General features: G+C 40.5%; 1 protein-coding gene and 1 long non-coding RNA gene across 9 annotated transcripts in view; one reads left to right on the top strand and one right to left on the bottom strand.

Moving 5' to 3' along the window:
* LOC109417392 (protocadherin-like wing polarity protein stan) overlaps positions 1-25,475 on the top strand; it is a 139,997-nt gene that overhangs the window by 91,213 nt on the left and 23,309 nt on the right. For 6 of the 8 annotated variants that reach the window (XM_029873149.2, XM_029873152.2, XM_062851885.1 and 3 more), the window contains 5 exons: positions 11,536-13,449; positions 16,687-23,290; positions 23,364-23,584; positions 23,645-24,181; positions 24,247-24,610. In XM_029873149.2, the coding sequence (XP_029729009.2) occupies positions 11,579-13,449; positions 16,687-23,290; positions 23,364-23,584; positions 23,645-24,181; positions 24,247-24,610 (9,597 nt within the window). In that variant the 5' untranslated portion in view covers positions 11,536-11,578. The remainder of the gene's footprint in view (positions 1-11,535; positions 13,450-16,686; positions 23,291-23,363; positions 23,585-23,644; positions 24,182-24,246; positions 24,611-25,475) is intronic. The other 2 variants (XM_029873157.2, XM_029873155.2) reach the window with 1 other exon arrangement.
* On the bottom strand, positions 14,122-16,678 carry LOC134288135 (uncharacterized). The gene is made up of 2 exons (XR_009997766.1): positions 15,373-16,678; positions 14,122-15,338 (listed from the first exon to the last, which is right to left on the bottom strand). It is a non-coding gene; the product is annotated as an uncharacterized LOC134288135 (long non-coding RNA).

Genomic DNA, 25,475 nt, shown 5'->3' with positions numbered 1-25,475 from the left:
GTCGATGGAAGCCGGCCGGTTGAACGTTGGATCAGCCAGCTCACCGAGGTTCTCCAGCAACTTCATATTGCTCATCTTGAACTTTTGAGTAGGAATAGTAGAGGTCAACTTACCGAGAACGTAGGCGTTGGTTGAAATGACGACAATCTCGTTGAACCTGGGTGCTAGTTGTAGTGTAACTACACCGCGAGTGGTTCCTACCTGCTGGTTACCTAACCCGCTGACGACCAGCTTACCGTTGCGTCTCGGTAGTCCCAATTTCTTCACGCATTCTTCCGATACAAGGGTAGCTTGCGATCTGGAATCGATCAATGCCCTCATTTGCAGAAAACATCCATCCGTCTTCCACACGTTAACGATCGCCGTAGGAAGCAGTGAGATCGTTTGCCACTCTTGCACTGGCAACTGCGCCGCCAGAGCATTGATATTCTTCTCAACACTTTCCGGAACCTTTTCTGAAGCCGTACTTTCACTAATGTTTTCTTCGATGCGTTTGTCTTTCTTCACGCCGGGGCATAGTAACGTATGATGACGTTGGTTCCATTCCGGTGTACGGCACACGGATTTCGAAGAGCAGAATTTAGCACTGTGTGATGGCCTCAAACAGTTAAAGCACAATCTGACCTTCTGAGTCTTCTACACTCATTTGCTTAAAGTTCTCGCACAAATACGTGTCATGCTCTTTTGAGCATTTCGCGCACTTTTGGTTCGACGCTACTCCGTGTAACGCCCTCACTTTCGTCTCGTTTGGTACTGATTTCACTTCTTTCTTCATCGCCTCCTTTTTCGTAAAAGCCGAATAGGTCTTCAGCGCTTCACATCGTTGCTGCAGGAATGACAACAGATCCTCGAACGACGGGTTGTCATTCTGAATCACCTTCTGCGATCAGCTTGCCTGTGTCTCCCGATCCAGCTGTTCGAGCATCAAGTGAATTAGCCACGGATCTCGTCCACGAAACTCTTGGCCTAACGCGTCCAACTGATGTACCACCTCATCGGATGTCGTAACAAATTTACTCATCGCTTGAGGGTTGGAACTCGCCACCGTTGGTGGCTCCATAAATTCACGCACCAGAGCAAAGACCGTGAACCGCTTCTTGTCATAGTGTGTACACAAGGCGTCCCACGCTCTGGCATAATTCGCACTGCTAATCGTGAATTTGTTTACCAAACGCTTGGCATCTCCATCTAAATACGAAAACAAAGATTGCATTTTCAGCGATGGCGAAATAAATATCGTTCCGGCTGTAAATAGTCGACTGGTACAAACCCTTGAACGTTTGCCACTCCTTGCGTTTGCCGCCGAACGTTGGCACGTTGATTGCTGGGAGACAAACATTGCGTTGGGGTGCAGCATTCGGCACCTGACCATCTTCCGGAAAAACATTCACGTTGTGCATCGTTCTTCTTCTTCTTCCTTGTTCCTTCTATTTGAACTGTCATTGCAACAGTTCGAGGGGAGGGCTGAGTGACTGAGACTATATTGCCCTGTGATTGATTTTATTGTCGCTCGGACAGTATTGTTGGGGCATACCAGCATTTGCAAACCATGCGTTTCACATCGATATATTGATTTGAATTACAATTCTAGTTTTATTTGTTTTAAGAATTTCACTACTTCTTTGAATGTAGCAAGGTCTTTTGATTGGAACAAATCAAGCAAAGATTTAAATTTACATTCGAAGGAGTACATTGCACGGATTCTCCCAAATCTACTACAGAACAATATGACATGTTCTGCTGTTTCAGGTTCTTGGCATATTTCACAATCAGGATCGTCAGCTAACTTCATTTTAGCAAGCCAGGACTTCGAATAGTCGTGACCAGATAGTAATCTATTCAACAGCCTTACCTCGGTCCCAGACAGATCCGTATTGAAAAACCACGGTCTCTTTTCAATTACATTTTGGAAATTGTAGAACTTAATTCCTTTACCCTCGATTTCAACATAGTCGCGATACCACAGGTTAACCTTTTCTAATAGTTTGTTGTTAAGAATCACAAAAGCATCTTTGATCAGTATAACGTTGGATATGGTTATAGTTCCGTCAATTGCGTGTTTTGCTAATGAGTCCGCGATTTCGTTACCCCTAATGTTAACATGGCTGGGTATCCATTGTATAGCAACACCCCAGCGCACGATTTTACATATCATTTCATTTATAAGTTTTGCATTTTTAGCTTGCTTACCTGCGTTTTGTAGTATTTTACATGCTGATTTAGAATCAGTGTATATTACTGCATTGTTTATTTGATTCTCATTTATATTATTTAGTGCTTAATCGATAGCGATTAGTTCTGCTGTCCCTCCCCATGGATATTCGATCTTGACGCGATGGGAGGGCTTAACCCATTAGCACTTTGTGCGCCAATTTATTCAGTTCTGATTCAGCCTTAAGATAGATGTGAATCTGGTTTAAGAGCTGAGCAGAGGTGAAAAAATCGGCCGTAAATGCTAATGGGGACCAGAGGAGTATCCGCAGTGAGCCTATCACATTTTCCAAAGCAATGTCATAGTTCAGCTTGCATAGACCCAATATTTTAGGAATTTGCAGTTAGATTTTGAGGAACGTTACGTAAAATTGGGTGTGGGTGGTATCTGCGTTACACTTACTACTCATCATTATTGCTTAAGGAATCTAGAAGACAATTGGCGCTAGAAACTGCACTACCATTTGAGCCTAGACAAAAGTAGATAGTAATAGGAAACTATGGACAGGATAACAGTATTAACATGGATTTTTTTTTCATTATTATTTATACATATCTTCCAAACGGGTGCATAGAGATTGGAACCGTTTGAGCAGGAGCTCCTATTTCGAGTGTTAGTAATACCACGTAATACGTTTGTACAGGTCGGACTCAATTGTCCGGAGTCGGGTTCTGAAGCTTCGGAAACGTGTGTCTGGGGAACGAAATGTTGTATGTATAAAGCTAAAATTTTGACATTTTGTCAAGCTAATTTTGATTAGTAGCCAGTAAATATTACAGCTTTGTACATCAATCCGTTTGCCAGATGTGGTTTTAGGAGGCTTCAGAGTTTGAATCCGGATAGTCGAGTCCGACCTGTACTGTATTTTCTATAATTTTCAACGTAATAGCCATCCGAAAGACCATACGTGTTTTTGATTATCTCCTAGATCTTATTGTGGCATAACGTAACAGGTAGGAATTAGGATATAAAGACGTTAATGACATGCCAGGATTACAACACATTTTATTAAATTGGGATTTGAATTTTCTTGGGTCTAGAAAAGAAGGTTTAGTCTTTGAATTTTCATTTTTTTTTTTAATTTTTAAATTTAGACAGCTAAAATGATTTGATTGTTTTGTTATTTATGTATTTTCAAGTCAAAATTGATTTGCATATTTTTCATCTAAAGATAACCAATCAAACCCTTCCCTTCCCACGACTTTAAACGACTATTTCTTTGCCAAAAAAGCGTTTCCGAAAGAAGCGCTTGAACAAAAAATATTGCAAATTGGCTGAATTTTTCGACATCAATGAACTTTGTTTTGTTGTAAACCAATAGGTCCTTGATTGTTTATCAATAGTTTTACTATTGAAACAACTAGTTAGTAGTTGGGTAAAAACTTATGAGGTTACAGTCATATTCTAAAAATTATTGCATCATATTTATCTAATTCCGTTTGTCCAGATTTCGTCGAAAATCGATGGTGCTCTCTAGCTAGAACAACCATGGAAAGTGGAGGGTTAAACCCATGTTTCATTGAATTTCGCCGTATTATTTGCATAATTGTGTCAAGTCCACTCCAATTCCTTCCCCCAACCCATACCATTACCCCTCCGATGGTGTTCATGTGGTCCGCACGGACTATTACGGCCATTACCCCTCCTTGATCTTCGGCTTTGGATTGACTTGCGCTCTTATTGCCCCACCAAATGCTGCAAAATGAAAATGAAAATGAAAATCGATAGCGATTAGTTCTGCTGTAGTTATACACGTTTCGTTTAGAAGTTTCTTGTTCCCAAATATTCATTGTATATTCCTACACCGCATGTGTTTTCAATTTTCTATGCGTCGGTAAATATCCTAGGTTTGTTTTTGTATTTTCCGTTCATTATACATAATGAAGCCTGTTTGAGGCGGATTGGGTTTAATTCAGATTTTTTAACCGTTATTAGCTCTATATAACATTCTATTTTTAAATTGTGTGGTTGTAGTGATAGCTTTTCTAAAGGAGAAATACTGTTGATAAGATCTTGGTTTTCTAAATAGGACAATTTCTCTTCGGGTATGGTTTCAAAGTCTGTCGACGCAATTTGTTCGTAAACAATATTCTTACTGTGGAAGTACCGGATTATTTCTATTGTTGTACTGTATTGATGACGAAGTTCAATCGGATCTTGACCAGATATTTAGTGGAGTGGAACGAGTGCAACCGGTTATTCTTCTAAGCGCAGAATTTGTAGCAGTTTGTAAGGTTTTCCTGTTGGTTTTTTTAGAATTATTGAAAATGGACGCGCCATATTCCGCGGTGCTTCTTATTAGGGATTGGTAAATAGTTATCATAGTTTGTGGGTGGCTACCGTTCTTGATGCCACTTATCACTTTTAGCATATTTAATCTCTCGTTAATTTTGTTTTTAGTTTGTTTGATATGGGCGCCAAAACTGAGGAATCTGTCTAATGTTATTCCTAGATAAGTATGGTGTCTTACCGTTTCTATTAATTGGTTATCTATTTTGATGTTTAGTATGTTATTGCTGTTCTGGAATAATATTGCTTTGGTTTTTTTCTGGATTGACGGTAAACTTAAGTTTTTCCATCTCTGAACTTAGATTATCCACAGCCTGCTGAGCTTTATGATTTAATTCTTCCAAATTTTTAGCTTTGATAATGAGACCGAAGTCATCGGCAAATTGCACAAGTACAACGTCCCCATTCGATATGTTGTGCAGTTGAGCTGTATAAACATTGAATAACGTTGGTGAAAGTACGTCACCTTGAGGGAGACCATTAGACACAAATCTCTCAATGGACCCATTTCTGGTTTTAAATATTATTTTTCTGTTTTTTAAAAAGTTCGTGACCCAGTTTACAATTTCGAGGGGTATTTAATTATTATTCATTATTTGTTCTAGTATATTTGTGTCAACTTTATTGAAAGCATTTGATAGATCTAGAAATATTACTGCTGTTAAAAATCCTTCCCGTTTGTTTTGTTTTATTGTGTTAATTACAAAGTTTGTACATGTTATAGTGGAGCTATTTTTTCTAAAGCCAAAGGAAGTATTTGGAATTATGTTGTTTGTTTCTATTGCGTGTTGTAGTTTTTCTAGGACTGCAGAGTTGATTATTTTGGTTATTGTAGGTACAAGCGATATTGGACGCCATTGGATCCCATCTATGTTTGTCTGGTCCTTCCCCGGTTTAGGTATTGCTACGATTTTTATTGTTTTCAGTGAAAGTGGAAGAGTACAATTTCGCCAGTTTTTGTTGATTTCCTTAATTATTGAAATTTTTGATTCGTTTGACAATGCACGTAGCATGTCGTATGAGATTTTATCTTCTCCTGGAGCTGATTTTGTATTTTTACTAGTTAATATGTTATTGAATTTTGTTAAATTCATTATGTTATAATTTACGCTTCCGTAGTACCCTTCGACTATCTCAAATTGGCTTTTGCCAAAATGTTTGTCCAAAAACTGATTTGCTAAGTTATCATCCTCTATTATTATGTTATTGTTAAGTTTTTTCCTATTTTTTCCGGTAAGTCTATTTATTTTGTTCCAAAGTTGAGAAGAGTTTAACGATGGATCAATGCTTTCCACAAATTCCCTAAATTTATTTGCTTTTTCTTCTTTCTTAGCTTTTTCAAAAATAGCCTGTGCTTTTTTAAATTTTAGAAGGTTAGCTTGTGATGACTGTTTATTATAGTCTGCTCTAGTTTTGTTTTTATTTTTCCATGCTTCCTCTACTTTATTTGACCACCAGTATTTTGGACAGCGTTTGTTTTTAATTTTGTTGCTTTTAAAAATCTTATCTACTTTTTCTCGAAAATCATTGTAATCAGTAATGCCTGATAGATCTAGTTCCCCAATCTGTTGTTTTATTTTCTTGTAATTAAAAATATATTCCTCTCTATTTGTGTGATTATCTGTTGAGTAATTTAGTTCTATTGCTATGTGATGGCTACCGACATTGTAATCTAAGGTTTTCCATGTTATGTTGTTGTAGATTTCCGGAGATCAAAAGGAAATATCAGTCGATGAAGGCTTTTTATTTAATTCTATTAGAAAATAGGTCTTCGATCCGTCATTAAGTAGAATAACGTTGTAATCATTGATTTTGTCCATAATTATTTCGCCTTTCCTGTCGTCATAATCGTTACCCCAGGTCGTATGGTGCCCGTTAATATCACCACCCACAATAACCTTCTTATACATTTTAGTTGTTTCTAAAATCTTTGTTAAGTCGTCTTCTAAGTTTTGTGGGGTTATAGACGGTGCTATGTATACCGAAACTATAACCATGTCCAAGCGTACTATTCTTATTCCTACCACCTGTGTTTCTCTCGATAAAGTTGGGAACTCTATTTTTTGAGTAACCCCAATCCTGTCTCAAAGAAATTCCTGTCCCTCCGTAATTATCTTCCCTTGAATCAAAAAACCTGTGGTATCGCGATATATGGTACTTACTAGAATGCTCTTGGTTCGAATCTGTCCATGTTTCCGATAGTAAGGCCGCCGAATAGTCACCTCCAATCAGCGACCTCTGAAGTTCCTCCTTGTATTTTGATAAGCTTTGTATATTGATCTGTATCAACCTGAAAGAATCCATTGTTGTAAAAGATTGAGATTTAGAATATTGCGTTATCTAGCTTGAAATGTTGTTTGGAGATTTGTTTTATGATTTCTTGCCACTCTCGAGGTAGATCGTTCTTCTGTACTAGGTCCGAATAGAAATTCATCAATGCTCCGCGCATGTTCCGCTCTGCCGTCTCGTTTGCTGCCTGGTTTGCTTCTTCCGTAATCCTTTCCCATCGTTCCTTGTCGGTTACTGCGTGCTTGTTGTGCAGCGCTGTTCCCTGGTCGGTTGACATGTCCGTCCTGTTTTCCTTCAGGATTCGGATCTGTTCTTCTTCCACTCGTTTGCGCTTCTCGTTAATATTTGCTGCCTGTTGAGTTGTGTCGTGTGGCTTCGGCGTTGGTATCTCTGCCCTTCGCTTCGGCAGTGCTCCGGTGTTCTGGGGTGCCCTTTTCGTGTATTTTCCTGCAGTCATCTTCGCAAAACTTTCCGCTGGTGTTGGGTTTTCAACTCCATCCGCTAGCAAGTCGTACATGTTGCTGTTCAGGCGAGGTGTCAGCATCTCTCGAGCCTCGACGTAGGTTAGGTTTTGTCTTGCCATCAATCCCTTGATCCGTTCCTGCTTGTCTCTCTCTGGACAGTTCCTGTCCGTGGTGCTGTGGGCAGTCTTGCAGTAGAAGCACTTGACCTATTTTTGGCAGTTGTTGTAGTCGTCATCTTCCTCGTTATGGACTTCCGAACACCTTGAGCATCGTTGTCGTCCTTTGCAGTTGTTGGTTTTGTGGTTGAAGCGGTGACATTTTCCACAGAACAACACTTTCTGGATGAATGGTCGGACTCGATTTGTGCAACAGAAAAGTTTCACCTTTTCTGGCAGTCGGTTTGCTCTGAAGGTCACACTCACTCTGTTTGTCGGTCTGGCCCTTCCATCGACGAATCGGTTCAGCCGATACACATCGATCACTTGATACTCGCTTTCAATTTCCACCATGATTTCCTCTTCGGAGATGTCGGTTGGGATTCCGACCAGCACTCCTCGCACACTGATGAGATGCCGGGGCACGTACGCTTTGTAACCTCTTTCCTTCAGACGATCTTCTCCCACGAACAGGTTTGCCTTAATGTAGCTGTTGAAAAACGCTACGATTTTGTTTCGTCCCAGATAACGTAGATCCGTCACATGATTTCGGTACTTTTCCAGTTTCCTGATCATCGATCCTACTGCGAATTTGTTTATTCGTTCATCTCCTGTGCCTTCGATGTATACGCGGTATGGCGCCTCGTCGCGAACCGTGTACAGATACGTCTCTCGCTCTTGTTCTGCGTGTGTGTTGGTTCCATTTCTCGTCTCAACCGCCATGTGCTCCTGGGTCTGGTGGGTCCGAGCCGCCTCCATTATCCGCCATCTTTGCTCCTGCTGCTGTCCTCAGAATATTTAGTTTTTCCGCTTCACTCTTGATTATTTCAACTTTTCCTCAAGTTCTCTTCGTTAACAAAATCTTCACTCTTTCCACCAACTACTTTTCACTTTTTCGTCTTCGCAAGAAAAACCCGGAAAATTCACTCTCAGCTATGCTCCGATAAGAGGTCCGTTCGCCTTGGCGTTCACTTTCCGAATGAAAAAAAGTGCATCGTTCTTGACGGCAGCTGCTGTTGCAGCAACATCTGTCGTTGTGTCTCGATTAGCAGCTGCAGAGCCTCCTTCCAATATTTCGATTCGGCGATGGTTTGTTGGCTCGCGGAAGATCCGACATCATCCAGAGCTGCTTTGAACAATGTTTTCGCACATCCCTTTGAACTTTGAGCTGCTTTGAACAATGTTTTCGCACATACAACAATGTAATACATCCCAAAAATTCCTCACGAACATCGAACACGGACGCAATCGCAGCAGCATCTTGTTGATTTTCCTCTATTTCTCCTTGCACCGCCCGAAATTTGTCAACAAGCACTTTGAGCTGGTCCAAACGCTCTCTAACCTCACTTTGGGAATTGGACTCGGTGAGTTTTTTTTTCGCGGCTGAAAGCTCCTCTTTCACTTGCGCCAGCGGCGCATTTCGACGGCCCAATAGCTTCTCCATTATCCGGGACCGGAGGACCAAATGTTATGGTGGCGGACTGTATACACTTGAACCGACAACTTTTCGAACGCGAGAAAAATAATCTACACCGTTTTACTTCAAAATAAACGTTTTATTTAATTCCCTGGGCTTGGATTATATCTTCCAGGAAGCTTTGATTTCAGGCAATGTGCTTTGCAGTAATGATTAGAATAGCTGAATGTATAATCAATGGCAAACAATTCTGTAAAAATCAGATCTTCAATTCATCTGATATAGTTATACTCAGTGCTGAAAATTTCATTTCGTCATATCTAAACTCAACCAGCTACAGCTCATTTTAGAAGCTGAACCTGAGAATATGGTATATGAAAAACTTGTGCGGCTTGACCAATTCTGTAAGAAAGTCACGGAAAATCCGTTATTTTTCGAATATTTAATGTAAATGTCACGGACTACCTTTGAAAAATGCCAAATGATATTCACCGTGAATATCATTTGCATTTTTCGAAGGTAGTCCGTGACATTTACCTTAAATATTCGAAAAATAGCGGTTTTTCCGTGACTTTCTTGCAGAACTGGTCTAGCCGCACAAGTTTTTCATATACCATATTCTCAGGTTCAGCTTCCAAAATGAGCTGTAGGTGATTGAATTTAGATATGACGTAATGAATTTTTCAGCACTGGTTATACTAATCATGCTGCTGCATAGTACATCGAACATTTGTCGAAGTCATTTATGTGCCGGGAAAATATAATTCCAAGTTGGTGAGAATATTACAAACTGAGGGAGGATAATAGGCCCAGTCAGACCCCTGAATGGGCAATGTAGGTTAGCCATTGAAGGTTTGTAATATTCTCCGAGGCTTTCGAAATCCAACAGGGCGCGTCCCCGGGTTGCGGAAAGGGAGAAAAGGGAGATTTTTCGCATTTGTACTGTAATCAGCCAATGTGATATTATCTTCTATGGTGTTTTAGTGCGTATAAATGATCTCATTCTATGGAAATTCGAACCTTATAATGTATTGCTTATCAACTTCAATTTTCTATGCCTGACAAGGTTTTGCAGACAAATATGAGATGAGAGAATTGCCTAATAGGAAAGTCACATCAGCAAAGCTTTTACATTTGCAAATGCTATCCATGGGGTCATGTCTACCATTTAATATGTATGGCAATGACTGGTTCTTACCTAATAGGGGTACTACAAAAACACGATTAAAGGCTTAATTGGGAATAATATATTTTCCAGAACTGAAGGGACATTTTTTCCGGGGTGACTGGCGAGTCGGAGAGTGTAGAAGTTTCCGTTTGTTGAACAAAATAAACAATCGGGCGCTTTTTCTTTCTATGACTTGTTAGGCATTTTGTGGATTATTGTGTTTTGGCTTTGGAAGGTATGCGATTCACTATGGAGCTTTAAAATTATTTCTGGAGCTCGATTTGAATAGGTCGTATGTGCTTTTGTCGATATAAAATTCGATCAGTTTATTTTAGTCATTGTAGCAATATGGCATATATTTTGCAAACTTTTAATGATGGAACAGAAAGCCTGTTTTGTGAGGATTCTGCTGTATGTATCACCTTTGCTCAATTTCAACGGTTTTCGCTATAATAAGCGAATCCAACTGATCGAATTTTTAATCGACAAAAGTACATACGACCTACTTAAATCGAGCTCCAGATTTTGCATCTGAATAGCATTGATATTGTCAAGTCTGTACCAACACCCTAATCCCACACCAAAATACCCTTTTCCTATCCCATGGCGTTTATGTGGTCAGCAAAGACTATTCAGCCATTACCCCTCCTTATCATCGGCTTTGCGCTCTCATTGCCCCACCAAATGCTGCAAAATGAAAATGAAAATAAACGTTTTATTTAATTAAAATTACAATACTTTGTATTTTCTTCCTAACCTCGTGTATTCAATTCGCGAACGCAATGGAAACTGAATGAAAACTGACAAAAGCAAAACAACGGAAATAATACCCACAGTAAAAAAGATGTGCGCGTAAGGGCAGGGGGGTCCACCGATACACATTGATATTAACACTGAACTCGTTGCTCCCCTATTCGCTCTAATCGTATTGTGGATTTAGCACTAAATTGGTGCAATCGCGCCGCGGACTAATTCCACGGAAGTGCCTACAAAATCAATGAATTCTTAACTAACGACATTCGTCAGCAATACTTTGTGCATATCAACCATTTCCACATAAGGGAGCAGACCTGGTGTGGTGGTTAGAACACTTGACTATCACGCCGAGGACCTGGGATCGAATCCCACTCCCGTCATACTCACAAAATGTGGGTTCTTCCTTCGGAAGGGAAGTAAAACGTGGGTCCCGAGATGAACTAGCCTAGGGTTAAAAATCTCGTTAATACAGATAAAAAAAACTAAATTGGTGTCGGAAGTAACTTCATTGACTTCCGCTGCCTTTCCCATGCGTTAAGAATAACGTCGGAAGTAGTGCGCTGTAAAGAGCATCAGATTTACTATACAGCGCACTACTTCCGACGTTATGTTTAACGCATGGGAAAGGCAGCGGAAGTCAATGAAGTTACTTCCGACACCAATTTGGTGCTAAATCCACAATATTGAAAAGAAGAGCTCTGCTGGAGTTCAATCTATAAACCCAATTACTTGTGCTGTCAGTTAAATGATTTTTAATTTCTTCTCTTACATTTCTCACTTTCCAGAATCTCATCATGAAATAATTTCCCAATCACACTTGAACACAAAATGAAGCTACCAGAAACTCGAATAGCATCGTTGGCGCTATTGGTTGTTCAAGTTATATCTCTTTGGCGATGTGTCAGTGGCTATATGGTTATAGTCAGTGAAAGCGATGAACCAAATAAAATAGTGTTCAATGCATCCGTTTACAAGTTAGGATCCGAAAGGCACTACAAAATCAACACACATAAAACTGCCCATTTCGTTCATCATTTGCTCAAAGTAGATCCAAACAGTGGACAAATCCACCTAAGGAAACGGTTGACATGCGACGGCATTTATTACCCTAGCTTGTTCACATTTTATGTTGATTCTACCTCTAATCGGCTTCGGAGTATTGACTATTACAGTTTGCCGCTGCGTATATTTATCACCGGGACCAATTGTACAGACGATTCTTTTGCGGAAAGTTTTCGACATTTTTTCGAAGAAGATGATACAGGATATAATAGGAGACGCAAACGAGCGAGCGAAGAGCATGACGATCGTTTGTACGGGCAGTATGTTGGCAATGATCTCCACAGCTACTATCGCGAATTTCCATGGCTAATATCACCGCCAGTAACAAATTATACTTCCTTCCAAGATGGAGACATATTATTTGATAGCACAGAGAAGAATGCTTACCGTCATTCTATCATTGTACGCAAAAAACGCGGTCTAACGGAGCCACCGGACCAACGAATACATCGAAAAATTAATGATGCACGGCAATGGATATCTGAAACGTATGCTTCTTATGCAATTCACACAACCGATAAATGGAATCAAATTTGCCTAAAAAAGTCTCAATTCATTAATTCAATAAATTCGTTTTTACCAAAGACAGTTCAACAATATTGCTCAGTTAAATATTTGGACGTCAATGATGGCCGGTTTAGAATAGAATCAAAATCTGGTGATTTGGTGGCTAGTAATGATTTGTGCATAGCGGAATCGTATTGGAAGGTAGCTATTACATTCAATGTGAAATGTAATCGCAAAGATGTTGTAGATGCCGATCATAGACTGAAAGTGGTCTACCATCATCAAGAATTAAATGATACAGATATTGCCAAACGTGTCAAACGAGAGCTACGCAATCAAAGTCCATACTTTGAGCAAGCACTATATGTAGCATCCGTACAAGAAGAACAACCACCCGGGGCCTCGGTAACGACTGTTCGAGCACGTGATCCTGAAGATTCCCCAGTTGTGTATTCTATGGTTTCGCTATTAGATTCACGTTCTCAATCCATGTTCAAGGTAGATTCTCGAACAGGAATAGTAACAACCGCGGCAAGTCTTGACCGAGAGCTAATGGATGTCCACTATTTTCGTGTTATCGCAACTGACGACAGCTTTCCACCACGATCGGGCACGACGACGCTGCAGGTAAACGTTTTGGATTGCAATGATCACACTCCTTCGTTTGAGTCTGAAGAATTCCTAGCTAGTATTCGGGAAGGCGCCAGTGTTGGTTCAACAGTAATCACCATCAGAGCTACCGATCAAGATATTGGTAGAAACGCCGATATTGAATACGCAATAGTAAGTGCCAACGGTGATGGATCAACTTCAAACGGACAAGGAGAGCAAACTTTCCGGATCGATGCTCGAAGTGGTACTATATCGACACGAAGTGCTTTGGATCGTGAAGCGGTAGAAATGTATAAACTAATCGTATCTGCTTCCGATATGGCTACATTGCAAACCGAGCGGCGTTCAGCGACAGCAACGGTCATAGTGAAAATTTTAGATGACAATGATAATTACCCACAGTTCAGTGAAAGGACATACACAGTTCAAGTTAGCGAAGATCAATGGACCAATGAAAACAATGTTATAACACACATTCAAGCCACAGATTCCGATCAAGGAAACAATGCTGCTATTAGGTATGTATTAGGGTAGAAGCATCAGTTTTGGTCAATCATGTGTTTTGGCCATAGGGCGTTATTCAGTCTGTTGCGATCCAAATCAGGCCAAACATGTCTAAAGGTCCAATCTGCAGAAGAGAGGCTCTCTTTGGTTTCCCTCTCTTTCGTTAATATTTCAGCTGTTTATTTGTATTATGATTGTCTCCTTGCATTGAACGATGGTCAAAACAATCGTCTTTTGATTTGTACTGCAAAAATAGTTGAAAAGTGTACCATTACATTGCAATAATTGAAAGAGAAAGTGAACAAAGAGAGCCTCTCAAATACAGATAGGACGTATTGAAATGTTTGGCCTGAAATCGAAAAAAATACATTTTTTTACGAGTAGATCATATGATTATTACAGCTGCAAAAACCATAGATTAAAAAAATGTTGGAAAAAAAAATCCTTAAAAAATCTGCTCTCATATTTTGGCCAGGGTACTTCTATTTTAGCCACTCCTATAAGAAATCCACGTAATGCAGTGCTTCTATTTTGGCCAGTGCCACTTTTAATGGCAAAATCAAGTATTAGCTTGATTTCTGCATTTTTCCTTCCAAATATATATTGAAATTTTTTTGACGCATTGATAGTTTTCATAGGATTAGGGGTAGGCGGGGCAATATGGACACCCTAAGGTTTTTGCCAACTTTACCTGGCAAGATGCCAAAAAAGTTTAGTTTTTTGATACATGTATCCTTTTAAAGTCTATTTAGCATCTATTGCATAAGAATGCTCACGAAGAAAAATTATTTATCCACTTAAAAAAATGTTTTGAAAAATGTTAGTTTTTTATGACCGTCTTCAAGCATACGGGGCAGAATGGACACCCCCATGGGGCAATATGGAGACCATGAGACTTTTACGAATTTCGTACATTATTTACACCTATAAACAGGCTTATTCTGCGCGGCGTGTGAGGTGAGACGGACGGTTTCGTCTCACGTGACGTGAGACGACTAATGTAAATCAAATGAGGCGAGTCGACTTTTGTCACCTCATTCGACGGGATTAACACAAAAAGCCGAATCACGAAAGGCCGAACCACGAAAGGCCGAATCACAAAAGGCCGAAACCATTATAACTACCACAAAAGGCCGAAAGCACAAAAGGCCGAATCACGAAAGGCCGAATGTAGCAAAAGGCCGAAGGTAACGAAAGGCCGAAGGTAACGAAAGGCCGAATGTATCAAAAGGCCGAACGTAACGAAAGGCCGAATTACGGAAAACGCATATTCACTCGGTTTCCGTTTAGTCAAATACTCTATTAATTAAAAAAATGTATGTATGTATGTATGTATGTATGTTATAACTTCAAATTGAATAGTTAAAAAATAACCCCCCACTCCAACGTAAAATGCACATAAATGTGAACCATGCGGCGTAGCCGCATGGAGGATTGAGGAACTGAGGCGGCAGAAGGCCGCCGAAGTATCCGATATCCGATGCACCGTAATTGCGTCGACTCGAATCCAAGGAAAACAGCAGTTCCAATAGTATGCTAGGTATAATGCGAACAGAAGTTGTTATCTTTTTTTAAGTCCGACGAGCGTTAGCGAGTTCGGACAGCAAGCGTTCCCCTATATATATAGCAAACGTAGTTGTTCGGCCAGCTATTTCGCCTTTCTATCATTTATGTGCTGCTGTTATAAGCTTATTATGCCATGTTATGTATAATTATCACTATACATGTCACATTTGTAGACAACAGTTCAAACTTCCAAAAAGATTTGAGTATAATGAATTTATGTTGGACAATATGTATTTATTTAAATGTTTTTTCTTGTTATATGGTAAAAGTAATGGAAAGGAAAGGGTTTTGTAATAAAATGGCTACTTTTGTAATTCGGCCTTTCGTTACTTTCGGCCTTTCGTTACATTCGGCCTTTCGTTACATTCGACCTTTCGTTACCTTCGGCCTTTCGTGCTTCGGCCTTTTGTTACCTTCGGCCTTTCGTGCTTTCGGCCTTTTGTGATTCGGCCTTTTGTGATTCGGCCTTTCGTGATTCGGCCTTTCGTAGTAGTCCCGTTCCAATAGTATGCTAGGTATAATGCGAACAGAAGTTGTTATCTTTTTTTAAGTCCGACGAGCGTTAGCGAGTTCGGACAGCAAGCGTTTCCCTATATATATAGCAAACGTAGTTGTTCGGCCAGCTATTTCGCCTTTCTATCATTTATGTGCTGCTGTTATAAGCTTATTATGCCATGTTATGTATAATTATCACTATACATGTCACATTTGTAGACAACAGTTCAAACTTCCAAAAAGATTTGAGTATAATGAATTTATGTTGGACAATATGTATTTATTTAAATGTTTTTTCTTGTTACATGGTAAAAGTAATGGAAAGGAAAGGGTTTTGTAATAAAATGGCTACTTTTGTAATTCGGCCTTTCGTTACTTTCGGCCTTTCGTTACATTCGGCCTTTCGTTACATTCGACCTTTCGTTACCTTCGGCCTTTCGTGCCTCGGCCTTTTGTTACCTTCGGCCTTTCGTGCTTTCGGCCTTTTGTGATTCGGCCTTTTGTGATTCGGCCTTTCGTGATTCGGCCTTTCGTAGTAGTCCCCATTCGACTCGTCTCACCTCACACGCCGCGCAGAATAAGCCTGAAAGTCATTTCATTACAAAACAACTATTATGGATGAATAATACGCCGAAGTAGTTCAGTTTTGTTCTGGTAATTAAAATTCAGGCTGTTTTGGATAAAGCTTCGTTTTTGTCGGCATGTTCAGCTGTGCCTAGCAGGGAATGAAATTATCAGCAAATTGAGACGAAAAACGGCGTTTTTCGAGCAACCGATTTTTTTTTGTTTTTACTTTTCCTGTGAGAAATGTTTATCGGTCGTTGCTTTTTGTCCCCGATCAAAGATAGCCGAAAACTGAAAATCGCTCTTTTCATTTTCGCTATCCAACTTTATCGCCTGCAAAGTTATCGTGATAATTATCAGAAGGCAAATAACAAAAATTTGCCACTAACGGGATTCGAACCTAAACCCTCCCCAAAAATGTGTATGAGCGCGCACCATAACCACACGACCACACAAGCTGCTCGAGAGGGAAAAGAAATTTTATACATAAAAGCTACAGTCGATATTGTGTCCATATTGCCCCGCCTACCCCTATTGGCTATTTTTTATGAAAAAAACCTTCAGACTGGCCAAAACCGGTGTCCGCATCCTAGTAACAGAAGTAAAACACAGACTGCATTTTTCAGATATGCTATCATCGGTGGAAATACCCAGTCTCAGTTTTCAATTGATTCCATGAGCGGTGATGTGTCTCTGGTAAAACCCTTGGATTACGAGAGCGTCAGAAGCTATAGATTGGTAATACGTGCACAAGATGGTGGTAGTCCATCGCGCAGCAATACCACACAACTCCTTGTTAATGTGCTGGATGCCAATGATAATGCACCTCGTTTCTACACATCACAGTTCCAAGAGGCAGTATTGGAAAGCGTTCCCGTTGGTTACAACATAGTACGTGTGCAAGCTTATGATTCTGACGAAGGAGCAAATTCAGAAATCTCTTATAACATACGAGACAGAGATGATAATCTGCCACTTGCTGTTGACTCCCGCACAGGCTGGATTCACACAACGAAGCCTTTAGATCGTGAAGAAAGGAGTAGGTATAGTTTTCAAGTCATTGCCATGGATGGAGGAATACCACCCAAGTCTGCAAGCACCTCGGTTGTTGTTACAATTCAAGACGTAAATGATAATGATCCAACGTTCAGCCCAAAATATTACGAGGCAACCATCGCTGAAGATCAACCACCAGGGACACCTGTGACAACAGTTACCGCTACCGATCCCGATGAAGATTCTCGATTGCACTACGAAATAACCGCTGGAAATACTAGAGGCCGGTTTTCGATAACGTCTCAGAATGGTCGCGGATTGATAACAATCGCTCAACCGTTAGATTACAAGCAAGAGCGCAGATTTGCATTGACAATTACTGCCACCGATAGCGGTCAGAGAACTGATACAGCGATTGTCAACATTAATATCACTGATGCTAACAATTTCGCACCAGTTTTTGAGAATGCTCCTTATACGGCATCAGTTTTTGAAGATGCACCAATCGGCACTACAGTTTTAGTTGTCTTCGCAACAGACAGTGATGTCGGCGTAAACGCTCAGATAACGTATCTGTTGAACGATGAATCTGTTAATGGTTTAGGGTCTAACGAACCGTTCAGTATTAATCCACAAACAGGAGCAATTGTTACAAATGCACCTTTAGATCGTGAAACAATGAGTGGTTATTTGCTAACAGTGACAGCAAAAGATGGCGGTAACCCTTCACTAAGTGACACTACCGATGTAGAAATTAGCGTTACAGATATAAACGATAATGCACCGCAGTTCAAAGTTCCATTGTACCAAGCAACGATAGCAGAAGACGCACTCATCGGGACATCAGTTGTTCAAGTTGCAGCTACTGATATTGATATGGGATTGAACGGCAGAATAAAATACACGCTTAGCTCAAAGGACATCGAAGATGGATCATTTGTGGTGGATCCCACGTCAGGAGTGATCCGCACCAATAAAGGATTGGACAGAGAAAGCATTGCAGTTTATCATCTTGTGGCGATTGCATCAGATAAAGGAACACCTACGTTAAGCAGTACAGTGGAGGTTCAAATACGGTTAGATGATGTAAATGACTCTCCACCTACATTCGCATCCGACAAAATCACATTGTATGTTCCAGAAAACAGCCCTGTCGGATCTGTGGTGGGTGAAATTCACGCTCATGATCCGGATGAGGGTGTAAATGCAATAGTACATTACTCAATTATCGGCGGAGATGATTCGAATTCATTTTCCTTAGTGACGAGACCAGGATCGGAGCGGGCTCAGCTTTTGACTATGACGGAATTGGATTACGAATCTAGCAAAAAGCGGTTCGAGCTTGTGATACGAGCAGCAAGTCCTCCGTTGCGAAATGATGTTCATGTTGATATTTTGGTGACAGATGTAAATGACAATGCCCCAATATTGCGCGATTTCCAAGTCATATTCAATAACTTTAAAGATTGCTACCCAAGCGGTGTTTTCGGAAAAATACCTGCATTCGATGCAGATGTAACTGATAAACTGACATATCGAATCTTATCCGGCAACAATGCAAACTTGGTCAAATTGAACAGCTCATCTGGAGGATTGACTTTAAGTCCACAACTAAATACAAACGTTCCTAAATTTGCTACTATGGAAGTATCGGTGACTGACGGAATAAACGAAGCCAAGGCAATAATGCAACTAATCGTACGTCTAGTAACAGATGACATGTTGTTCAATTCAGTGACCATCCGATTAGATGAAATGACGGAAGAGGCATTCCTATCACCATTGCTAAACTTCTTTCTTGACGGATTGGCAGCAATTATACCATGTCCCAAAGAAAATATTTATTTGTTTTCGATTCAGGACGACACGGACGTCAATTCAAGGATTTTGAATGTCAGTTTTTCAGCACGACGTCCAGACGTTGCCTTTGAAGAGTATTACAGTCCGCAATACTTGCAGGAACGCGTGTATCTGAATCGAGCCATATTGGCTAGATTAGCTACCGTTCAAGTATTACCATTTGATGATAATCTTTGCGTTAGAGAGCCTTGCTTGAATTACGAACAATGTATTACGGTATTGAAATTTGGCAATGCAACGGGATTTATCCATAGTGATACTGTACTATTTCGACCTATCTATCCAGTCAACACATTTGCTTGCAAATGTCCGGAGGGATTTACTGGCAGCAAAGAACACTACCTTTGTGATACGGAGGTTGACCTATGTTACTCAGATCCTTGTCAGAATGGAGGAAAGTGTGTGCGGAGAGAAGGGGATTACACATGTGTTTGTACCGAATCACACACAGGAGTGAACTGTGAGACGGAGATTAAAAGCCTTAAACCATGTGCAGCTGATCAATGTGGAGAAGGTTTCAGTTGCTTATCACATACACTAAATACTCCTCACAGCCCGACTTATACAAAAACGTGTGAACTTACATCGCGCTCGTTTACCAGAAACTCGTTCCTTACATTCGCCAGTTTGAAGCAACGTCATAGGTTCAATATTAAGATGAGTTTTGCAACAGTTCGAGACAATGGTTTGCTTCTGTATAATGGAAGATACAATGAGCAACATGATTTCATTGCATTGGAAGTCATTAACGGAAAGGTGACGTTTTCCTTTTCACTTGGTGATAAAATTGAATCGATTGCTGTACATCGTAACCAACGCATATCTGATGGGAATTGGCATACAGTGGAGGTAATATACTTCAATCGCACTGTCACTCTGACAGTGGACAACTGTGACATTGCATTGGCACTAGCAGATCTTGGACAACGATGGAACTGCGCCAATCAGACGACAATGGTATTGGATCGTAGATGTTCCTCGCTCACAGAATCTTGTCATCGATTTCTGGATCTAACCGGACCGCTACAGATAGGTGGATTGCCGAGAATTCCAACACATTTTCAAATCCAATCTCACGATTTTATTGGATGCATATCGGACCTTTACATCGATCACCGTTACATAGATCTGAATTCTTTCATCGCCGATAATGGCACAATCGCGGGTTGTCCACAAAAATCAGCCTCATGTGCATCAGAGCCGTGTTTCAATGGTGGAACTTGTCGAGAAGGTTGGGGTGAAGGATGGGAATGTGATTGTCCGGATGGATTTTCCGGAAATGCTTGCCAGGAATCAGTTACAATACCCTGGCGTTTCAACGGGGATGGAATTTTGAGCTTCAATCCATTGCTTCGTCCAATTCAACTTCCATGGTTAACAGCTCTTTCGATAAGAACCCGCCAAAAAGATGCCTTCTTGATGCAAATACAAGTTGGTCAAAACAGCTCCGTTATTGTATCTTTACGAGATGGCGTGCTGTATTATACGTATAATGCGGAGCCCATGTTCCTTGCTGGAACAAATTTAGCGGATGGAAAATGGCATCGGATAGAAATCAAGTGGTTGGGAACGGAAGTGTCACTCTCTGTGGATTATGGTCAGCGTGCTGGATTATTGCCCATGACTCAAAAAATACAAGGCCTCTACGTTGGCAGAATTGTTATTGGTGGCTCGGAGAGCAGCATTTCGGGTTATGGCGACTATGGTTTCTATGAAGGATGCATACAGGATGTTCGTGTAGGAGGTACTCAATCAGTTCTTAATCGCCCCACTATCCGAGAAAACGTGATTGATGGATGCATGTCTAATTCAAAATGTCCTGATAGTTGCCCAGAACATTCAACGTGTGTTATGAGTTGGGACGAAGCGCATTGTGAATGCGTTCATGGCTACGTTGGAGAAAGCTGCTTACCTGTTTGCACAGCTAAGCCCTGTTCAGACAATGGACAGTGTCGTGCTGATATGATGAGCCAAAAGGGTTATCATTGTCAGTGCAATAGCACCGCGAATTCAGGAGATTACTGCGAAATTACAACACAACAGCCCTGTCCTGCTGGCTGGTGGGGAGAACGAGGGTGTGGACCATGTAAATGCAATTTAAAACAGGGCTATCATCCAGATTGCAACAAAATGACTGGTCAATGTTATTGTAGGGAAAACCACTATCAAATGGTAAATGACACATCTTGTCTACCATGTGAGTGCTACGCAGTAGGATCATACGGAAAATCATGCAACAATTCCGGTCAATGCGAGTGCCGTGAAGGAGTGATAGGAAGACGTTGCGATTCCTGCTCGAATCCATATGCGGAAGTGACACTTAATGGATGTGAAGTAGTTTACGATGCTTGCCCTAAATCTTTTTCTGCTGGAGTATGGTGGCCTAGAACAACATTCGGCGAGGTTGCTGTGGAAAATTGTCCTTTACCAGCTAGAGGCAAGGGCGTTAGACAATGCGACATTGAACACGGCGGATGGGGCCAACCGGATATGTTCAACTGTACATCAGAAAAATTCTTGGATCTTCGGAAACAGTTATCTCAAATAGAAACGGAGGGACTTGAGCTAAATACGTTCATATCTGTTAAAATTGCTGCCACTTTACAAAGCGCTACTTCTAGTTATGGTAAAGCAAAAGAAGATCGTCCAGATTCAATGCGCACGTATGCATTTGAATCGTCTTTTACTTCGAAAAACTCGCTATGGCAACCAAATGATTTTGAATTTGACTATTTTTACGATGTGCAAAATGCGATTCCAAGCAAATTATATGGTGCCGATATATTGGTAACGGAACGATTACTGCATGAATTGATCAACTATGAATCACGACAGAATGGTTTAAATCTGTCTCACAGTCAAGATAAGCATTATATAAAAAATCTAGTTGAAAGTGCAGGAATTATATTAGACGTTCAATACAAAAACGAGTGGAAAAGATTAACGGAATTGACCCAAAGGGGTCCAAATGATCTAGTAGAGGCATTCAACAAATATATGCTTATTCTGGGTCGTTCGCAGCATGATACCTATACAAACCCATTTGAAATAGTTCACAGTAATGTGGCCTATGGCTTGGACATAGTCACTGCGGAATCATTGTTCGGTTATGAGCCACAATTGCTGACAGGATATCACAGAAATAGCAAATCTAATATGTTCACTACCGAAAGTGTTATTTTACCCGACACAAGCGCATTCTTACAACATGCAAACAAACAAAAATATCCCTTAATTTCGTTTCCAAAGTATAATAATTATATTCAAGATAAAACGAAATTTGATCGACACAGCAAAATTATGATTCCGCTAGACATGTTGGGGATCACACAGCCTGACAGAAATGAAGTAACTAACTCCATTAGCGATTATCGAGCAATAGTCGGGTATGCACAATACAAGGATGCTGGTGCTATTTTTCCATTAAATTTTGATGAAACCATCACTCGAAGATGGGGTGTCGATGTTCGAATTGCTAGCCCAGTTCTAACACTCAACGTATTGGTACCAAGTATTGATAAACCCACCGAAGAAAAGACAACGAGTGATAATTCGGATTATTTGGAAAAGTACTCAACGAAAGATACTGAAGTATTTTCGTCGTCACATCATGAGCAACTCAGTGAAAAACTGGCGAATGAAATAAAAATATCAATTCATGATATGAGCGAACATGATAACCTTGAGAGCTTAGATGAACATCCCCAAATTATAATGAGCATCGACGAGAATCCTTTTGAAACGTCCAATCCACCAGAAGCAATAGTGTTATCATCCAGTTCGATTGACAACGAAGCAACATACGATATGGACGACGCAATATACACGAAAATACAAAAACGAAGCGTTTTACAATTGGCCACTAACCACGATAACCTGGATAAACCAATTGAATACAAACCATTAGGTAGTCCCCATTTACCCCAGCCAATTAAGTTACTAATGTGGCTACACATACCTAGAAGCTGGTTTGGACCTCGCTCAAACCCTCAGTGTGTGCGATGGAATGCCCACGTGAATCTGTGGACACGATTAGGTTGTCAAACGGAGATTCCGGATTATGACTTGCTGCCAATAAATGAAAGCGTGCTGATCAACTGCACTTGCAGCCAAATATCCAGTTATGCCGTGCTCGTAGATGTAATCGACCCAGAAATTATTCCGGAACCATCGCTACTGGTTCAAATCACGTCGTTTTCAGCATTCCTCATATCCTTGCCTGTGTTGTTTGCTGTGATTATATCCCTGGCTCTTCTGCGAGGTCTGCAAACCAATTCAAACACCATCCATCAGAATTTACTGTTTTGTATTTTTATCGCTGAGCTGCTGTTTTTCATTGGCATCCAAGCACGGAGAGAGCTAATCGATAATGAGGTTAGTTTACTACTTTCTTAAGACTAAACACATCACTAATACCACATGTGCTTCAACTTATCTTCTTTCCCAGTTCTCTTGCAAACTGGTTGCGATTGTGTTACACTATGCGTGGCTGGCGGCATTCGCATGGACAACGGTGGATTGTGTCCACTTGTATCGCATGTTGACAGAAATGCGTGACATCAACCATGGTCCAATGGGTTTCTACTATACGTTAGGGTACGGTGCCCCGGCCCTTATAGTGGGACTTTCTGTAGGAGTCCGAGTTCATGAATATGGAAACAACATGTTGTATGTACAGGGTAGAGTGATGGCATCAAGAAAATAATCTAATGTTCATTTTTTTTTCAGTTGCTGGTTGTCTGTATACGAATCTGTAATATGGTGGTTAGTAGGACCTATCGTTATAATGTCCATAGTGAATCTCCTGATCTTGTTCCTGTCAGTAAAAGCTGCCTTCACTATAAAGGACCATGTGCTAGGATTTGGAAATCTTCGAACTCTACTATGGCTTTCTGTAGTTTCTCTGCCATTGATGGGTATAATGTGGGTTCTTGCGGTATTAGCTGCGTCGGATAGTTCCCAAACATTGAAAGTGTTGTTGTCAGCAGTTTTGATCATACATGCCTTTTTCTCCATTGTTGGTTATTGCATAATAAATAAGCGTGTACGGGAAAACTTGCACAGGACATTTTTGAGGTGCCTAGGGAGGAAAGTACCATTGCTCGATTCATCTTTAGCGGTGAGTAGCAGTTCTCAAAACATTGGACAAACATCAAAAACTCCAGGATTCTCAAGTCAATATGAGACTGCAAGACGAAACATAGGAATAAGCACCTCCAGTACGACGTCCCGGAGTACTGCAAAAACTAGTTCGAGTCCATACAGGTTTGTGCTGTCAAATGCTGTATCCATCCTAATACATGTGCACTAATTTTTACAATATATTGCAGAAGTGATGGACAATTCCGACATACGTCAACATCCACATCCAACTATAATTCCAACAGTGATGGTGTACCGTCATATATGCGTAGTTATGAAGGAAATGCTTTGCGTAAAATCAAGGAATCCAGCGGTAGTTCTCCACACAGTAGAAAAGGACGGCGTCATAGACGCGATTCAGATTCCGGAAGCGAAACAGATGGCAGAAGCCTGGAACTTGCCTCTAGCCATTCAAGTGATGATGAAGAATCACGCGTTGGTCGTAACAGTAGCACGCACCGCAGCTCTGCAGTTTGTTCTACCAGCTATCTGCCAAACATTACAGAACATGTCACAACACCTCCGGAATTGCATGTCGTGCAGAGTCCTCAGGTATGTTATTAATAGAGAAGTTGCATGTATTATTAGTACAAACAGATATTTTTGACGAGGGAAAATCGTTGTTTGATCGATATTTGAATAGGGTCTGGGACCATTTCGGCAGGAGCATCTATTTTGAGCATTTGCTGCTATAACTCAGTCAATTTTAAACCGATTGACTTGAATTTCTGAACCTGGCTAGATACTGTGCGTATCTGATCGTGTCTCAAAGTCAATGGATTCAAAATTGACTGAGTTATAGTTATAGTATAGAGAAAAATACTAGCATGCCCTATAGTATGTATATTTGCACAATGAATTACATATCGCTTCACAAACAAGTTGACGATAAAACACTAATTTTATAAACAAACATGTGGATCATCAGTGATCCATTGGGAAGAAAACGACATTTTTATCCTTCCTGATCTAACCTGTTCCTTGTTAGCATGTTTGTTTACATCCAAGAAATGTACCAGTGTTAATAGTTTCTCATATAAAAATGTCGTTATTTCGCGTGAAGTAATCTATTTATGGCCGGCAATAAGTCGCAGAAAAAAAAATAGTCACGGAAACATATTCGGCCAATGCTAAAAGACAATCTTTTTAGGAAAATCTGTTTCCAATTGATACCATGTTATTGAAGGGATTTCTTGCAGAGCTAGCAGTGAACGATGTACAAATAGGGGCATAATGGACACCCTAAGGGCCGATTTCTTCACCCTGGTTCAGGCGTTAAGCCAGGTTTGACTATATGAGTAAGCCTGGCTTACGAGTTAAGCCGAGGTGAAGAAATCGGCCCTAAGCTAGAGTGGGTCACCCGTTATATGGAAAAATGGAGAATTTGATGGCATCCCATCAGATCAAAGTTTTTAGG

Source organism: Aedes albopictus, chromosome 2 (genome assembly GCF_035046485.1).
Source record: "Aedes albopictus strain Foshan chromosome 2, AalbF5, whole genome shotgun sequence".
NCBI lineage: Eukaryota > Metazoa > Arthropoda > Insecta > Diptera > Culicidae > Aedes > Aedes albopictus.
Note: the sequence above shows the minus strand (reverse complement) of the source record. Positions and strands in the feature narration are given on the sequence as shown.